This window comes from Anser cygnoides, chromosome 2 (assembly GCF_040182565.1).
Source record: "Anser cygnoides isolate HZ-2024a breed goose chromosome 2, Taihu_goose_T2T_genome, whole genome shotgun sequence".
Lineage (NCBI taxonomy): Eukaryota > Metazoa > Chordata > Aves > Anseriformes > Anatidae > Anser > Anser cygnoides.
In genome coordinates, this window is record NC_089874.1 from 37,235,924 (window position 1) to 37,254,686 (window position 18,763).

General features: G+C 41.8%; 1 protein-coding gene across 2 annotated transcripts in view; it reads left to right on the forward strand.

The window, feature by feature from the left end:
* CHN2 (chimerin 2) overlaps positions 1-18,763 on the forward strand; it is a 165,644-nt gene that overhangs the window by 122,423 nt on the left and 24,458 nt on the right. For both annotated transcript variants that reach the window (XM_048070207.2, XM_048070206.2), the window contains one exon: positions 17,797-17,874. In XM_048070207.2, coding sequence (XP_047926164.1) covers positions 17,797-17,874 — 78 coding nt within the window. The remainder of the gene's footprint in view (positions 1-17,796; positions 17,875-18,763) is intronic.

The following is an 18,763-nucleotide window of genomic DNA, read 5'->3' on the forward strand; positions in this document are numbered from 1 at the left end:
TGTTGTGCCCAGAAGGGCAGTGCTGGAATTTTTCAGATAGTTCTTAACTTTGGTATTTCTTGGCTCCCAAGCATTTTAGTTTGCAGTCTATTTATAAACTTAGGAAGTTATTTTAAAGATGTATTTAAATGGAAAGTCTAACAGAGGCTCGTTTAGAGCTAAAATGTTTTTAATTTTTCAGTAGATGTTCTAAAAATATTTCCTCTGTGTACAAATCGTTTTAGTTGTGTATGTGTTGTGGACTGAAGACTTTTACTATAGCAAAGGTTGGTTCTCAGGCAGACCTGGGCTTGTTGGAAATTACAAAATGGAGTATCTGGTTGTAAAACAATCTAAATCCCATGGTAATATCCAAGGAAAAATCTAGGTTCTGATAAGTATTGAACAATTTTGTCCTTTGTACTACACATTTCTCTTTTGAACTTGTGCCAATTTGTTCTCTGAAGAAGCAGGGGAGCTGGTTATTCTGGGCAAAACAGGGACAGCAAGGAGAAAAACCTGTAAAAGGTGTGTTCTTAGTGAACTGGAAGGAGGCTTCCACTTCTCTCTTCCTCTTTGTTTGCATGTTAATCACTAATTCAGCATTTAACCAAAGGAGAGCCAGGAGCTTTAGTACTTCAGGTATTATATGTAGTGCACTTTTAAAACTCTCAGGCAATTTACCGTTGGGTCCTTGCTCCATTATTTGTGAAATCTTCACAGCCTTAAAAATGAGTGTCTTTTTCTGTTGCAGTTATGTTCCATTTCATAAATATGAAAGAAAAAGGAATTGTTATGAAGGTGGGGCAGCTTTCTAGACTGTAAGCTCTTCAGGGCAGGGAACAATCTTTTCCTCTGTGTTTGTACAGCATCACTGTTGTCTTGAGCTGGCCGAAGGCTCAAACTCCTGTGCACTATTGCAATGCAAATAATAAACACTACTGAAAGCAAGGAGTCTGTCCAGTCAATGGGAGTCTTCACCCGAGTACGAACACAGGGAAATGAGGTGCCAAAGTCAATGCTCTCTATTATGTGCTATTTAGCTCATAGTAACAACTAATTAAAACATTAATTAATTTTATAAATTACCCATGCAGCTCATTGATACTTTGCAGACTTTGAAGATTTGCTGATGATAAATACAGTATTTCTTATTAACAGTAAATAGTGATACTGTGCAGATTTACCAAAGAGAAATTCTTATTTTGTGACTTTACTGGTTTTAAAAAAAAAAAAAAAAAAGAATCCTAAAAGGTTCCTGCAAATATAAATCACTGTAAACTGCAGAATTCCTAAGGCACACAAGAAAGTACTTCTGCAAATCTAGAATATCTGATCATTCAGTTCACTACATGAACTACAATATAGTTAACTGTAGAGGACATTTCATTAAAAAAATAAAATAAGAAAAAATATGTTTCTCTAGGCAATGAGTTAATATATATTAGTGATTCAAGACATCTTATGAAATAAAAATGAAACTTTACCCGTGGAGTTAATTTAGTAAATATTTTTTCTTATTCGATGCTGCATACAGTTATGAGAGTCATCTCAGCTGAATATGAACAGGAAATGACTGGAATATTGATAATATGGATGGCTGAAGCAAAACTGCACTGAAAACAGTAGCCCAAGTGCATTCAGTAGGATGGTTGGCCCACTTCTAGCATCAGACAGGCAATTACACAAGGGCAGGAAACAGGTGAATAATACACAGGGTGAAAGGCCGTCATTGTGAGAAAGCAGAGATCCCTGCTTGGAGCTGGTGCCCACCTACAGAAGAATCTGGTGAGGCAGAATTTTCACTGAATTCTTCAAGGGGAGCTTTTTATTGTTCAACAATAAGTAATAAAAGTACTACAGCTATAAGTTGTCTTTGACGTCGTACCTTTGGAGGAGGAGTGCTCTAAACAGATTGCTCTGGCTCCTCAGAAGAGTTTCCTCATTGCCCAGCTGTTGTTTTTCTCATACGTTGCTGTAAATCCTGCCAGATTCTGCACAAATCTTTCTCACCTGTAGTATTAACTTCCCCTGACATTGTTCTGTGCTAAACTACAAAGTTAATCTCCTTATTCTGAATTGATCTCTAAGGCCCTTTTGACCTCATTTGGCACTAAACACCTCGTATGGTTTTTAAGAAGTGATGCTCCCACCATCCCATTCCTTGGCAGACAATGTGCCACAGCCAGGTTACATGGCCCTTACTGGCTGGGTCTACGTAGCTGCCACCTCGATGGTTCCTAACTCTTCCCCCTGTCAGTGAGCACGTATGTTATCTTGTGCTGCTGAGACCATCCTTGATCAGTATGAACAGCTGGGAAGACAGCTATAATTACTTTTTAGTGGCCATGTCATTAGCTGAGAGACACCACTTGTTCATTTCCAGTTGCTGCTTCTTTGTCCCAAGGGCTCCCTGGGACAGATGTTCCCCATGCCTCCTCCCTGCAGAGTCCATGCGAGTGCAGTTACAGGGAGGTGTAGGACACCTTATCTTGCCAGCTCCCATGGATTTGCTTCCTGGGGGTAGCAGCAGCGATGTGGAAATCAACGGCTTAGTCACCACCTAACCTTGCCAAGCAGCTCGGAAGAGGACTCTGTTGCCTTCGCTGAAGCCCTGGTTCCCGGCAGCCTGGCTGAAGCTCTCGATCAGCTGGAGCCGAAGCTGGGTGACTTGATGAAGCAGCCTGCAAGTCTACTGGATCACAGCTGCTCCTTCAGGCCAGGGTGTTTGCCTGGAGTTTGTTACTGGAGCCAGGAGTGTTGCTGCTCTCTGGCATTTACATGCAGTTGTATCTAGTAAGGGCTTTATTACTGTTATTTATTTCTTAACCCGCATCTACCTGGGGCCTGTAGTGATTTTCTTTAGAAGCAGACGTTGCTGATCTGTCCCATTGCTGTTACTTAGCTGCATGTAGGGATACTCCTAAAGAGCAAGCTAGAAACTGGTGCTAGAGCAACAGACTCTTCAGTGGATCATAAGGCATGTTTTATCTATTAGTTTGCAAACAAATTTAAGATGTTGCGTTCTGACCTGCAAAGCTCTATGAGATTTGTGAACTATCACTTGTGGAGATAATCTTTCTCATCACAACATATTGCCACTGCTGAAGTTAATGAAGATTAGTAAGGAAGGAAAAAAGTCCCCTAGTGGGAAGGGCTCATCCTAAACATCACAAAAGCATCCAAATCTGTTGATCTGTGGAGTATCATCACTTCACCATGCAGTAGTGAAGGCTGTGAAACCAGCGTGTGAATGAAATGTGGAGCACAGGGAAAATAAAAGCAGCTGAATTTCTTTCTATGCTGATCTTGTAATTATGTTAAATTACAAAGAGTCCATGTTGGCAAGTTGCAAAAAATTGCTATAAATTAAAATAAAACAAGGGCAGGATGCAGTCATGATGATGCTGATAGAAGATGGCAGTTCATTTAATGAAGTCTCTCTGTATCACAGCAATAGTAAGCTGACTTGTTAAACCTCTTAAAGCAAATTAGATGATTTTAAAATGAAGTGAAAATGCATTTAAGTGATAAATTAACTTACTTTGTCTGAATCTGCAATACAAACAGTGCTCAGCCTGTTTTTTCAAAATGTAGAGCCCAGGAGCTGTTATTCTTTATGTTACAATTTTAAAATAAGTTAAAAGTTTTCTCCTAATTTGGAAATTAACTTAGTATAAATGGAAGAAATTAGTGTGGTGTGAAAATGTACTACCCAAAATGATATACATGGAGCTATGGTTTTCTTTCAGTGCAGTGAGGCCTGATTTTAGCTTTTGTCTTGTGCTCTGGAAAGTAATTTGTATAAAATGGGGTTTAAATCGCGTCATTGTCTGCTTCTTGCTGAGTAAATCCTTCATTAATGCCATCTGTATTAAGCATGTCTCTCCGCTCCACCAGGTCTGAAGTGCGATACTTTGCAAAGAGCTAAGTCTTTCCAAGGCATTCCTTCAGGGGCGCTTCTCTTGAATTGGCCTTTGCAAGGGCATGGCTGTGGCATGGCTCCTTTTTTGTGCTGCCGAGGTTACGTCTGTCTTTCACTTCAAGTCCTGAGAGAGCAAAAATAAAAGTAGAAAACAGCAGTGATTCACACCAGACTGCTGAAGACATGATTTTCCTGTTATTCCTCACTTCAACCATGAGAATTAGGTTCTTTTCTGCTTTAAATTATAAAGTATTTAGAGATGTGCCTTTTGTTTTAGTAGCAGAAGAGCCATTCTCAGTGGGGTTGAAGCTGTCACTGCAGATTAACGGAGCTCTGGGGACCAACAGATAAACAGAAAGAAAAAGAATGCAAAGCCCCCGTGTCTCTGCAGTGAGATTGTCCAGGGGAATACAACTCTGCTCTCATAGAGCATCTCCTTTGAAACACACGTTTTATCAAAGCAACGTAGCGGAGGGGTATAGTAGCAGTGGGAAAATTCTACACTTTTATTTTGACTTCATTCTGAATTGTGATAAAAGTAAAACACTCAACTATTTATGAACTAACTCTGAGGAAACAGGATAAAATGCAGAACAAATTTTGAGTTAGAGTGGCTGAACCTGTTCCAACTGTTTTTCATGTGTTATTAACTGTTTTTAACAAAACGTTTCCAACTGGAAACAGAAGATTCCTTGCTAAGGTATTTCAAACTTCAATGTTTCCACAGGTTAAAAAAAAAAAAAAAAAAAAAGGAATGAAAAAGGGAACGTGGGTCTTGGTCAGAACTTCCTTGTGCAAAGTTCCCAGCCTGATGAGTCACATATTCTCCAAAATGCTGCTTCCCTGAAAATCCCCCCCACAAGTTCAAACATGCTGACTAATGCACAGTTCTACTCCTCAGATTAGTGAAATAAAACCCGATGATATTTGATGAAGCAAATGTGTCCTCCCCCTGTTCTGTCACAACCCCTGGCCCAACTCCACGGTGTGCTGGAAGCCTGCAGCTCCAGCCAAATTAATGGCAGTGGAAGATGTGCAGTACAGCACCAGTTTGGGCCCTTCCAGTATGTGCAGTTGTTACCGTCAGCATTGCTGAGACAGTGAAAATCAGAGTGAGTTTGATGGCGTCTGTTATGTCTCTTGTCTCATCAGCATAATGGTTTTCTGCATTCCCATCCACTGGTCACAGCTGTGCAAATCCACTGAAAGCCGTGGGTTTATTCGAGAAGTCTCGCAGATAGAGCTGGTTTGTACAGCTGTGCCGGAGGGAATAATTTGAACCTTATTTTGTGTGGTTATATGCAAGAAGAAAAGGCTTAACTTGGTTCTTGGGGCAAAACCACACAGAGACAGTGACGTCTCCCATGGAACCTGATCTTTTTATCAGCAAAAACATCCTCCTGGCTCAGGAGCTGGGGCATGAGCTGCCATGGGGCACTGTGGGTCCCAGCCTCAGCTCGGGCCATGCACAGAAGTGGGTCTGTGGTGTCCTCAGTCACTCAAGGAAAGAAGAAAGACCTCGATGACAGAAAGTGCTGGGGGCTTTCTTGATCCTGGCAATGCTCCAGTGTAGAAGATGCTCAATACCTTCCCTGAAGGAGCCTTTTATTCGTGGTGGAATGGTTTAATCTTCACACGTGTCTGTCAGTTGTTGCATAGGGAAGGTGAAATAAAGCAGATTGGAAAAATCATTTCTGATCCTTTTGGTAATGTTTAGTGGTGGTAACATAAACATCACAGCTGGTGATAGCAGCTGTGAGGCCACTTTGATGATCATCTTCAATGAAACACACCTGAGTGCAGTGTAATCACTTCAGTGCAGTAACACACTTAACACAGTGCATCAAAATGAACATTAGCATTTGCCTGTTTGAGCTTTGTTTTACAAATGTTACCAAAATATTACTATTCCTTATAAAACAGTACTTCTGTTTCTCGTGCTATTCCCTCTAAACCCTAACAGAGGCTCATGAGTACTTACATCTTACAGAAGCCCGAGTACCATAGGCAGGCTTTTATTTTGTCAGTTTTTTTTATTTTGTCAGCTGGAAAAATGGAGGCAGAGAAAGGTTAATTATTTCATCCCAGTCTGTGTGGTCAACAGTGTAACAAGCAGAAATCAGAAATCCTGCTCTGGTTGCCAGGGACATAATACATATCCATGACAGTTATTTTTTAAAAAATCACACTTTATGTATACTTCTAGCTTGTTTCAGGGATCTTTCCACACTTTGGAAAGATCACACTATTACTTCCATGTTGGGACTTTCATTATTTTTATATGATTTTGCTAGGAACCTCATCTGTTGCAAAGCAAAACTCTGTGCTCTGCAGAAAAACATGATGGTACCAAGCACCACATGCATTCAGAGGCCAAGTTTCCCTGATCTAAACAGTAATCAGATAATCAGGTGATGTACAACTTCAGGTAAATACTAGCCAGGTACACCGCAGAAAATACTTTAGCTGGATGAGATCACTGTACATGCAGTCATGTTTGGGTGTTCTCCTGAGTGTCTGTCCTGGAGCACCACAACTGCTGCCATCCTTTGGTATCCAGTGATCAGAAAGGGAAAAATGAGAGTGATTTCATAGATCTGGAGCTACATTCATGGCAGAAAAGTGACTACAAAACTAACTACTTCCAGAACTACAGTGTTGTGCTATTTAATTCCTTTGACTTAAGTGGGGCTATGAAATATGGATGAAATCCTTTACAGAGAAAAAATATTCTTTATAACAGCAAAGCTAATTTATTCTGTGTTTCCCCAACCATTTCTTATGAACTCCTCATCACAAGCAAAACAAAATAAATAAGCTGTAAGCCAAGTTGCTGCAGTTGAGCTACAGGCATTGAGAGAGATAGAATACAGCATCAGTCTTGCTTTTTGAGAACTTTAAAAGTGCTGCTGCTGATAGGACAGTATCTATTCAGATTAATTAAACAGCTGTAAAAGGATATAAATACAGAAGTGCTGGCAACTGCACATTTCAAAAGAAATGCATTTTGTGCTGCGAAATACAGACTTTTTCCTTTGAGTGGGCAGACTCAACTGCATTTAGAGTTTATGCTGGTGGTAGCCCCATGGGTCCCATGGAGTAAACCCCAGGCTGGGCAGTGATGTCATTCCCTCTGCTCTTTTTTAATCTCCTTTTTGTGTTGAGAGCAGCCATCTGTCCCCCTCCAAACAATGACGGAAGCAGCTGTGCAAGTTGTGCCATCGACAACAAAAGCTGCCATTTCATACCAGAGGGCAGCGGGCCGGGGGTCACAGGGAGCTGTAAGGATATCAGGGTCAGGTGACACCTGATGCTGCGCCGTACAGGAAAATAAAACTGGGATTATACAGCCTTTGTGTTCTCATTCACTAGCAGAGAAGTAGGGTCAGTCTTTGTCTGAGTTTCTCTTTAATGGCCATGGGAATGAAAATGTGGTTTCAAAGGTAGGAGTACCGCTACTTGCCCACAGAGTAAAAGTGGAACAAAAACAGCTTCAAGCAACAGGCAAAGCAAACATGGCACGACACAATGCTTTTGAAGGGAAAATAAAACAACTCAAATACATTCTGGTACTTTATACAAGTTCAAAGTGTAGGATCTCAAGTGGTTTGAGTATCCTATAACACGCCCTTAGAAAAGCCCAGTGAACCGTGCTTTTTCATGTCTGGTCTGCAGCATACAGTAGCTCCTTGCTTCTTTGTGGGAAAGGAGAAGCTGATCAAGGACCTGGTGCAGATCAGAAGCTGCATTCAGGAAAAGAAGAAGCTGGTGATGCACTGAGCTGCTTTTTTCTGCAGAGTGGGCTGGAAGGAGCCAAAGCAGGCTGCCTGCTCTCCAGAATGCAATTGCCCGTTCCTGCAGGCAGCTTTCCACTTTCCAACAAATGGATGAACTCCTACCACAACAACTTTATTTCCATGTGTCCAAGTGGAGAACAGAAACTAATGCAGGCTTAAGCTCTAGAAATCTTTCTCCCACACCAAGGAGGAGTGCAATGTACAGGGTAAACTTCATGCATATAATGAAATAGGTAAAAATTCACATCTGAGAGCAGAGCTTCCTGTCTCTTCTTTAACCCCACGTCACTTTTCTCTGCATGGATTCCTGCTCTGTTTCCAAGCAAAAATGCATTTTAGAGCCATTAGTGAGAAAAATACCAAAGGTTATACAGCCATGCCACTAGTTTTGGGATGACAGTCAAGGATTTGACCCTGTCTCTCATGAGTGACATTCCTTGAAGCTTGATGGGATGGAAGCACATATATCACAATCGGATAAGCTGTAAACACCATATGCTCCCACCTCAGGGGAACTCATGTTGGGATGTGGAAGCATTCATGGATGTACAGCTCAGCTCAGACTAGCCGCAGCTGGCCCAGCACCAAACCCAATGATTCCTTCCATGCCCCAGTTCCACTTACTCATGTAGGTAGTGGGTTCTTATTGCCCCCTTTTTTCTTTTTTCTTTTTTTTTTTTTTCTCCATGCCATCCATGAAGGATACTGGAATACAAGCTTGCAGTCGTAAAGCACAACATTTTCATAAAACTAATATTTCTCTCTCCCTCTCTTTTTTTTTCTTTTTTTGGCTTTCTTGTAAAATGCAATGGCTTAGGATTAGGATTGCTAAAGCATTCTTTCAACCTGAAAACATACTGTTTTCTTATTTGTTAATTGCCTTCTCTGTGTCCTAAATGGCATAAATCATTATTTTCACCTTACATTGCCTGCCCAGTTTATGCGTTATTACAGGAAGAAGTCACAAGATATGGCAGTAAAACAGGGCAGAAGTATTACTGATGATAGAAAAACAGATTAGTCCATTTCTAGTTCACTGCACTGTATATTTTACCTGACAGTGTCGTGACTGCTGAACAGAATTATAGCTCTGTCACGCTCTTTGTAAGTTTGAGACTGAAGCTTTAGAGTTCCTTCACAACACCCAGAAACTGTCAAAACGGGAGAAAAATCCTGTTTGCTGCTTATTGCTGATATTGGCACTGTCTTCCCTGCAAATTGCCTATCATCTCCATCTCCCCGTGAGCTCTGAACGAACAGAGCATCACACTGTTGAGGATCAAGTCCCGAACTGTTACTTTCCAGGAACAATTATGTTTTAGAGATTGCCAGCTTGTTAGACAAGATGATCACTGGTTCACGAATTATTTGTTCCATTTCGCTTACGCACATCTCTTCTTCAACACGCATTAAAGTCTCTTGTTTTAAGCTGCCTTAAGCTAAGGCAAAGCTCGTGGTGATGCTGCTAGCTCCTGAGACTGCCACAGCATACTTTACATTCTGGCAGCTCTCTCGGCATTGCTCTGCAGTCCCTCTAGAGATCAGCTGGCTCTGCTGAGCGGTTAGTGGCTCAGAACATAAATGCCATTTCTGTCTGATTCTGTGGTTTCTGGGAAACTTTCCTGAAAACTATTTTGCTCTTTGTTTTGTCATGATCCCAGGGGACTAGAGTTTTGCTCCTCTATATGAACAGAAGCTCTGACTGTGGTCCTTAGGATTCAGCCCAGAGCATATGCAGCTAGGTATCCCCCTGAAAGAAGTTTACTTCCAACATCATACAGTATCCAAACTCCAAGTGAGAAACAGAAGCAATTTCTGTATTTTATTTTTTGAATTTTATTTATTTTTGTACATTTGGTTTCACTGTATTTGGAGCAGATAGCTTGTTACTGTATTGCTTTGAGATAGCACCTGCTTATAGGGCATAGTACTGTTTGAGACACAGAAATGAGAATTAACCTAAAAGTGAGTAGGTAGGCATGTTTTTATCGTGCTATCTACATGTTTGGGTGTATGGTGGGGCATATGATCAAACATACAGGCCTTGTGCCCACTGGCTATTAAAGACAGTAGCTATACCGCACTGGGATTTTCTATCAAGTTGACTCATTTAATATCCTGACATTAAACAGACTTAACAACATCTCACAAAACATCGTTCTCGGTTTAACCCTGTGATTTAGAACGGCACCCAAGCAGCTCCTGCAGTGCAGCAGCAGCTACGCTCAACAGCTGCACTAGAGCAAGACCAGGGCCCCAAGGAGAGGATATCTGTGCTCATGGCACCTCCATCCTTGTTCCTGTCCCTCCACAGGCACTGTGGCACACTCACATACATTGCCTTACTCAGGAGGGGAAATTCTTGCCTTCTTTTCCGTCCAGACTGGGAAGTAGACGTGTTAACTTCTCCACTTCATTATGGTAGCTCAGCAGGCTTGGCTTTCTTTCAAGCTCTGCAGTCTCCTTGCAGGGAAATGACTGTTTTAATCGATGGCAAGCTGGCTTTCCTAAACAAAGTGCTATTTCTTCAGAAAGGAAGAGCTTCATAGCGAAAACATAAAAATATGGACAGGTCAAGTACGTGTATAACTTATATGCTCTGAAGCCAGTATCCACTGAAGGTCTGGATAAAAACTATGATGTTTATGATATTTTTTTAAATCTCTGTCTCTTGACTAATAGCCCCATATCTTGCAGACAGCATGAGTCACTTCCCTCGCAATTCAGAGAGGCCATTTTATATCATATTAAGTTCATTATGTTGCTAGGCTATTTCCTCTGTGGGTGAAATGTCAAAATGCTGGCTACCTGTATAGTCAGCATTAGAAATTTGTATTAATTGCATACTGACTCCTCCATAGTTATACTTTCTGAAAAAAACTTCATCCAATGAGTCCAGATAAACTTATACATGTAGCTGAGTAACAAATGATACAGTAAACTGTGTAGCCCCTGGATTCAGAGCATCTTAGCCATCGCTAAAGTATGGGAAGTATTAATATCCAAAACAAAGTTCAGTTATTATTCTATAATTACTCATAGATTCAGGCCGATAAAACAAAGGGTACCTTATTCAATTTATTCTAAAATTGAATAGATAGTAGAAAAAATAGAAATAGAAAAGAGCTAAAAGAGAGATTAATCTTATGTAATTTTAGGTAGCTTAAAGTAAGCTGTCTTTCTATCTCAGTCATCTAATTTCCTTATATCATCCATAAAAGAGCTGCAAGCACAACCATTTGAAACTTGGTGTGTCTTAGAAGAGGATGAATCATTGTCTGGAGGTTTCTGTTTTTCTCCTTTGATTATGGAGAGAGCCCAGATAACTGTTTTAGATTAGATACCTGCCATCCATCCCTCCAGTCCATCCTTAAATGTCTGTTCTTTAGAAAAATACTGTGTTAGTTTTGTTATCTGAAGAACATTATTGATAGAATAACAAGATCACTGCAGATTTTTGACAAAGATTGGGATAAATATTCTGTTTAATTTTGATCTGACTACAGACTGGATCTTATCATAGATACTCTTTATGATTTATAGGTGTGATAACAGTACTTATTCACATACATTGCAGTCAATCATATGCGTTGCGTTCACAAAGAGAACAAGAAGTAATTCAAAAATAAATTCAGCGCAGTTTCCCTTAGAAAGCCATCTTTGCAAATGAAGTGGTTCCTGCCAGCCCCACTGTGGGGGCCTTGGTGCTCCTCTTCCTCCATGGTGACAGCAGTGGCATTGGTGTCTGGCAAATTCTCATTTGCCTCACTTAGCCTTCACCCCCTGCCCTTTCATCCCTTTACTTCCATTTGGGTCATGAATACTAAGCACAGAGGAGAGGCTCATGAACTTGGCCAGGAAGACGTCATTAATAACCTTGACAAGTATGGAGATGGATTGGAAAGGATAAAGGAGAGAGTGGGAGGAAAGGAAGTCGAGGCAATAAATAGGCCAGACCTGCTGTTACCATGATAATCTCTACAGGGTTATTTGGGGGAACAACTGAATTAGCTCATCCTATACCTAGAGCCTTGCTTTATTTCTGGACTTATTTCTTCCTTGATACCTATCGACTTAAAATACAGTACATATTTATAATAGTTTACAAAAATGAGAAACATAAGAACTATTTTAGACATATTAGGTGTAATGGTGGGCATGGAATGCACAACTTAGCACGTTGTGATCCAGTGGCCTGTATACAATAAAAGGTTTTAGCCCACCCATTATTTTTAATTGGAGATGAATATGTAATTGCATGCCACTTAATGTAACCTCCAGTTGTTGTTCCAAAACAGACAATAGTTTAGTATATTAATACTCCATAAGAGGCTTTCATCAACTATTATTTTTAGCAACAGTCTCTGTTGCCTTGCTGAATCTACAGCATTTCACCTCTGGTTTGCTACATTGTTTTGAGAAAAATAATCATGATGTGTACAGAAAAATCTGCTTGAGAAGGATTTAAAAGGGGGATCTGAAGTTTCAAAGAGATTATATTTCCATTTGCTGTAGGTAAATTATGTCTTTAATCTCCTTTATCTGCAGGGGAAGGGACTGAGTACCCGGTCAGAAAAAGGTGGATATAAATGACAATTGGTCACTGTGATGCTAATAAACAATCACATTATTTTAGGAGAGGTGTAAAGATTTCAGTTCAGAACTTCAGAGCATTTACTGCAGCAGTCCTTGTAAATGAGAACTTCTCTTTTCTCTGAACTGTGTTGTCTTCAAAAGAAAAGGCTATCAGTGGGGGCACTCTCTCCAGTACGGTGACTTTAGGTTCACCAAAGCAAATGGCACCAGCAGGGAATTGCTCTTACCTTGTCCTTAGTTCATGTTGAGGATTCTTGGGGCTGCTTTGACTTGCAGATCCTCAAGAGACCTTCCAGATATCTATCCATGAGTCAACAACATACCTCTCTTCTCACTTCAGTGGTGAGGAGCACATATAAACCTAGTTAGTACAATGCTACATGGTGGGATTTAGTGGTGATGGAAGTGCATCCAGGCTCTCCAGAATAGTAGCCCAATGTCAAACATCTGCTGCTATAAACATCTACAGAACACTGTTGACAGTTCTTCAGACTTAGGATGTACAGAGGGACTGGTTGTCATTAAAAAAAAAAAAAAAGTGCAACTGAGGAATAAAAAGCAAAATGATAGATATATCTTGATCCTTTAAAACAAAACAAAACAAAACAAATACTATTGTGTTTGTTGTTTTGTTTTGTTTTGTTTTGTATTGTATTTTTTAATGGGGCCAGACCTTGACAATGTTCACTTTACTGAGCTGTGGCTCACCTGAAAGGAAGTCGGTGGTGGAGACAAGAGACTTGGGTTTTTATTGGTAAAACTACTTCCTCGATGGACCTGTGTTCAGGGAAAGCTGTCGCTCTTGTAGCTGCAGCTGTGTGGAACAGAAAGTAGCAGACATCTAATGTCAATTGTTTTGTGTGTGTTCATTTCCTGAGAGCGTGTGGACTGTGTTCCCCTCAAAAGCAAAACTGAGAGCAGCATCAGACCCATTTCTGTGTGGTCTGGTTCCTTCCTTGATGGTGAGGTGTGTGCTGCAGAACTTCATGGTCCTGCACACCTTTGTCATCTGTGTTCACCTGATACACATCAAGAAACTTGCCATGAGCAGGGTTAATTTCTTAGGAAAGTGTTTTTTGCAAGAGCAGGTTTGCAAGTGCCACTCTGCAATCGTTGTGCTCTGCTTTTTGTTTAATACATCTTCTGCAGGGATCTTATTTCCTCCCACTGTTTCAACAGTAGAGAAGCCTTTTGGTGTCAGCTCCTGCTGCTGTGGCAAAGGGAGGCAAGGCACAGGCTGGACACAGTGCTGTCACACAAAGGCCTTTCACTGATCGACCTCTGTGCCCGTAATCCTCCCATGCCATGTGTTTTGCTAAGGGTGCACTTAGACTGCAGCATTACTCACTGGCTTCTTTGGAGTTGCCTCCTGCGTGCACCGTGAGAAGAGCTTGGTGGGAGAAAACCAGGAAAAAGTCAATAGCTGCAAGATTCCTGCACCGTGTGTCATCTCCATGTTGTGCTTGCAGTTGAGCAAGCGCAGTCTGTCTGGCAGATTACTCAGTGTGCCGTGCCTGTGAGGAAACAGGCCTCCCTTTGACCTATAACTGTATTTATGTGTGGCGTTAGATGTATTTAGTTAGGGATCAGCCACTGGTTCGTCACAATTCCTCATCACGCAGCAGGCTTCCTTTCGATGGTGGTCTTGTCCAGGAAAATGTGCTAAGCGGCTCCTCTGCTCGTTGTAGTTGTGTCATTGCCTCATCCCCACCAGACACACGCGTGTGGGTGGCAGCAGCTGGAGGAGGCAAGCCATGGCTCTCCACCACACCTTTCCCATGTGCGTTGGAAGGCCTGCTGAGGAGTAGGCCGCCATTTGCTCCCCCGCACGCACATGCAGGACGAGACGCATCTTTCTTTCAGCCAGTCCTCAGTGCTGCCCACAGGATTAAAACTGAAATCATGCAACATGTACAAAAATGAAAGCTTTTCATGCTAAAATTTATTCGTTCTTGCCCCCGAGGCCTTTGTTAGCAAACAAGATGGCAGTGTTTTAGGGAAGAGACAATTGTGCAGTTCAGCTCGTTCTACAGAGGCGTGCTGGAAATGTCACAGCAGCTGAGTTGCACTCTCCCCCCACTTTTAATTTTATTATTCTAGTTCAGTGACATTTATTTTGCTGTAAATGCTCAATTTGCTATACAGTACTTGTGTTTTACAGAGAGACTGACAAACTGAAATCATATGTTACGCAGAAATCCTTTGGTCTGAAAATGCAGACAGACTGTATTTGCCTTTCAGTCTTTACTAGTTCAGACATTTGGTCACAACCAGCAATAATATTTTTAGCCACTGGCACTCTCTTCCTTAGCTGCTGGCTGACTTGTTAACTTGATCAAGAGATACTCTTTAAATGAGCTGACACCATGTTCTGTGCAGTAAATTTGCATTAAGAGAAAGAAAATAGATAAAAGAAAACACTTCAGCTACTGGGGCTGGCCTAGGGTATCGGTGCCTTAGAACTGGTTGCTGGTGAGAATTTGGTGTTGCTGCAGTTTGATTTTGATTTAGAGAGGAAGGGGTTGTATTGCAGTCCAGCTCATCTCAGTTTCACAGCATCATTTTAGACACCCAACCTGGTCGGGCTTTGTATGACTAAGCTTCTTAAGAGGATGCACTCATGGCTGGCCTTCTGTACACATCCCATGTTTGCAAGGGATCCCATTAAACCATCAAAACAGGGCCCAAGCAGGGCAGATTAAGTAACCTAGTGGATAAAAAAAAAATAAAAATAAATCATATATGATAAACAGTAAATACTCATCTGCCTTAGTCATATGAACTAGTTTGGCTGTTTTCCGCCTCCAAGTCAATTAAGTTTAATGCTTCTATGCAAACAGTCAGAGTTTCCATTAAATACAGTACTGCGTGTTTGATCCCAAGATGACACTCTGATATTCCAAAAATAGTGTAATTCTAAGACGTATCATCATAAGCCTGATGCTTGAGTATCCAATCTGCAATGTTATGTAAAAAATATTGGTTATATAATGGGATTTTTATCAGTCCAGTGACATAAATACAAATATTAGAGCATTATTAGGCAACCGACCTCTCTGTGACTTTGGATCTGTTATTCTGGAAGTCAGAGCAAAAGTCATATTTTTGGGGATTTAGGTGCTGTACCTCCAGAGGTGTCTGGAAACTCAGAGCTAGTTGGCTTTTCTTTGTTACAGATGAACATAAATGCATTTAAAATGGTACTGAGAACAAAAACAGTGGTGTGATGAGAACTTCAAGCTGCTCTGAAGTTTCTTTCCTGATAACCCATATTGAAGCCATTACCTCTGGGGATGGGGGGTTGTCAGGGATGTCCCTCAAACCAGAGCTCTTCATGTCTTGAAGCACATTGAAAGGAATCTGGGGGAGAATAGTCTGTCTTCATCTGCTAGAAAGCAGATAAAGGTCCTGAGCTGGCAGAAATCAGGACTTACTAGCGGGAGGACATATGGAAGAGCAGCAGGGATTTCCTCCAGGCAGAGCAATATTAATACATACATCACTGCCGCTTGTCGCTGGTGGTCAGATAACAGTGCCATGTGCTGGGGAAAGGCTGGGCAAGCAGCAACTGCTCCAGGAGTAGCAAGGCTGTCTGGAAATCCCACCTATGGGGCAGCAGAAGCTTTGCAATATGATAGCTCATAAAAAGGAGTGCTATAAGTTACCCAGCAAAGAAAGGAATTATGTTGTACGTAGAAATAGGTGCATCATTTTGTAGCTGAAAACCTGATTTTGCTGGTTGCAGAACTTCTTGAAAACCCTAAGTAGGGCACTATATGAAGTTGCACAGCCTGATGTTACCGACAGCCGACCATCTGTCCCTACGGACTTTCAAATCAAGAAAGCATCCTTTCTACTAAGAGTAGGCAATCTATAGTGTGGACGTTTTAGTGAATTAGATGAACCTTCTGACTTTTCAGCCTGAGGTAAGAGCAGACTGTAAAAAAAAAAAAAAAAAAAAAAGAGGCAAGTTCAACTTCACAAGTTAACATGAGTAAATTAAATACTTTATTTTCACGTGGTTTTTGGGTAGGTTGAAGTGAGGCAGACTGTGAAAGGCTGATGTGGTCTTTGGTGTCTCTAGCTCAGGGAGGCAGTTTTCCCAGGAGCACTGGCAAACCCTGGTTTGCTCTGCCTCACCATAATAAACATTAGACACACCTCAGAGAATTACATCTCCCCTTAAATGCTGTCCTTCTCTCATGGTTGGAGGGTGGGCATGTTCACTAAAGGAGCAGAAGAGAGGAGATGGAGAGAGGGAAAGGGAGGGCTGAAATTGCTGCCCAGGGGATGCTTGATATCACACGTCTTCTGTGTCCTGGGGAGGGGACATACCTGCCCGTAAAGAAATAATGCAGGTGCCTAAAGTAGCACTGCAAACTCTAGTGCAGGCTGGTTAGTCTTCAGATCTCTACTGTTGCAGGGCTGTAAAGTCCCTTCCCCTCCCCATTCTATATATGTATGCAAGCAGAGTAAAGGACAACAGCTCTTTCTACCTTGCAGGTACTGTTCTGCAAACAGGGTTGTGTCCATGGGCTTTCTACAGCTGCCTGAATTCGCCTGTCCACACTTAAACACCGAATGGGGTTTCAGGGCTTCCTAGCCTGCATCCCCCCCAGCTGAATTTCCAACTTTCTCTGACAGTGAGATCGCTCCATGCTACTAAGCACACTCTCACAAAATATTCTGATTTAAAACATGACATCAAAGTGCTTGGAGTGCTGCTGGATTTCCCCCTATGTAGAGAATATGAAAGAAAGGAGAGATTTTTAGCCCTGTAAGATTAAACAATCATCATGGTTTTAAGGGCTTAATCTGCTGGCATGCAGGCTGCTGGTTTATAAATCTCAGAGTGTAATTGGATGCAGCATCGGATTCAGTTGTGTGGGCTTCTCCGGGGCTTTTTTGTTTGTTTGTTCATTTCCAACAGGCTGCGGAGCAGCAGCTATTTTCCCCTTGGAAGGCGTTTGGGCGTGAAGCCATAAAGCCGTGCCCCCAGCCGGTATTTCAGCAGCACCTCTCTGGATCCCACTGCCTGGGGAGGGAGGGAAGGGGGGGCTCGGTGCATGAATTCAAGCTATTGTTTCAGGCGCACATCTGCCTTCAGAAATAGCACGGCACAGGCCGTTACTTATTCAGATGCAGAAGCTCCTTCCGTCCCACAAGCCGGCCCATTCGAGTCACATGCCAGAGGTCTCAGCAGAATGGGCTGCAGCTGCTTCAAATCTGCTGTCTAACATCAGAAGCAGTTGGACAAACTGTGCTGTACTGACGGCAGCGAGCCTGCCAGGCACCAGGGAAGACAGGGAAAAGATCTGGGACCCGAGCACGATGTTCTCGGAGGATCTGTGGCTGGAAAATGAGAAAAGCTGCGCTGTTGTTCACAAGTCGAAGCGAGGAAGGAAACGCCAAGAGCTCCTGGCTGTGGCCCTGGGGGTGAAGGTGGGAGTCAAGGGGGCACTTCTGTGGCAACCTCTGAAACTCTTTGCCTATTCGCAGATCACCTCCTTGGTCAGGCGAGCAGCCTTAACTCAAAATGACAACCATTTCAACTATGAAAAAGCACACAATTTTAAGGTAAGCATGACTTCCTATTATTTTCGGCTGAAAAGTTCTGTTTCAATGCCTTGTGTTTTATTTTTTGCTGCGACTGTGGATTTGCAGGCACCCATTTGTACTAGCTCTGAGAATAACTTGGAAAAAAAAATTGTTTCTACTTTAAGTTCCACTGACTGCATTCCTAATATGTCTCTACATAAATACTTAATCCAAATAATGTTTTTGCTACTTGCTAGACTACTTAATTGGTATTTTAGTTCTTTTTGCCCAGATTCAGTTCTTTTTTGTTGTTGTTCAGAAAAAAAAAAAGGTACTCCATATTAATTGTCTTCACCTTAAAGTGTATCCATTTTTAAATGACAAAAAGACCGCTTTCCAAAATCCAACTATTATCAGAAGCCACTAGCACCAGCATAGCCACAGCAAACATTTTGTACCCTTTCTGCTTTCAAGAAGTTGAGAGCGCTCCGGTGCTCTGCAGCAGAGTACAGCGGTAGTTTTGTCTCCTAGCTTTTGTTCCAGCACCATATGCTATGGAAATGCTCTTAAGAATCCCCCCCAGCCATAGGACCTAAGCTTACACTTGCTTGTCAAACTAAAGCAAATAGCTGGACAAGCCCAGGGATGTTTAAATGGATCATTTTATTGCTGTCTTATGCATGCAAAATCAGATTTTTAGTTTTTTTTTCCAAGTGCTGTGTCTGGCATGCTGGATAAGGGAAGTGACTCAGCTTTGGAAATGGACCTTTCAGGCACCTTGGGCTGAAATGTGTTGCCAAAAGGACAGTGCTCGTTCCCGGGTTTGCCAGCCAGTTACCGTATCTAATCTTGTCAATTTGTGATTTGATGGTTATCAGGGTGGATACAGAGGGAATAAGAGGCGGTAACATGACAAGAAAGGAAAGCA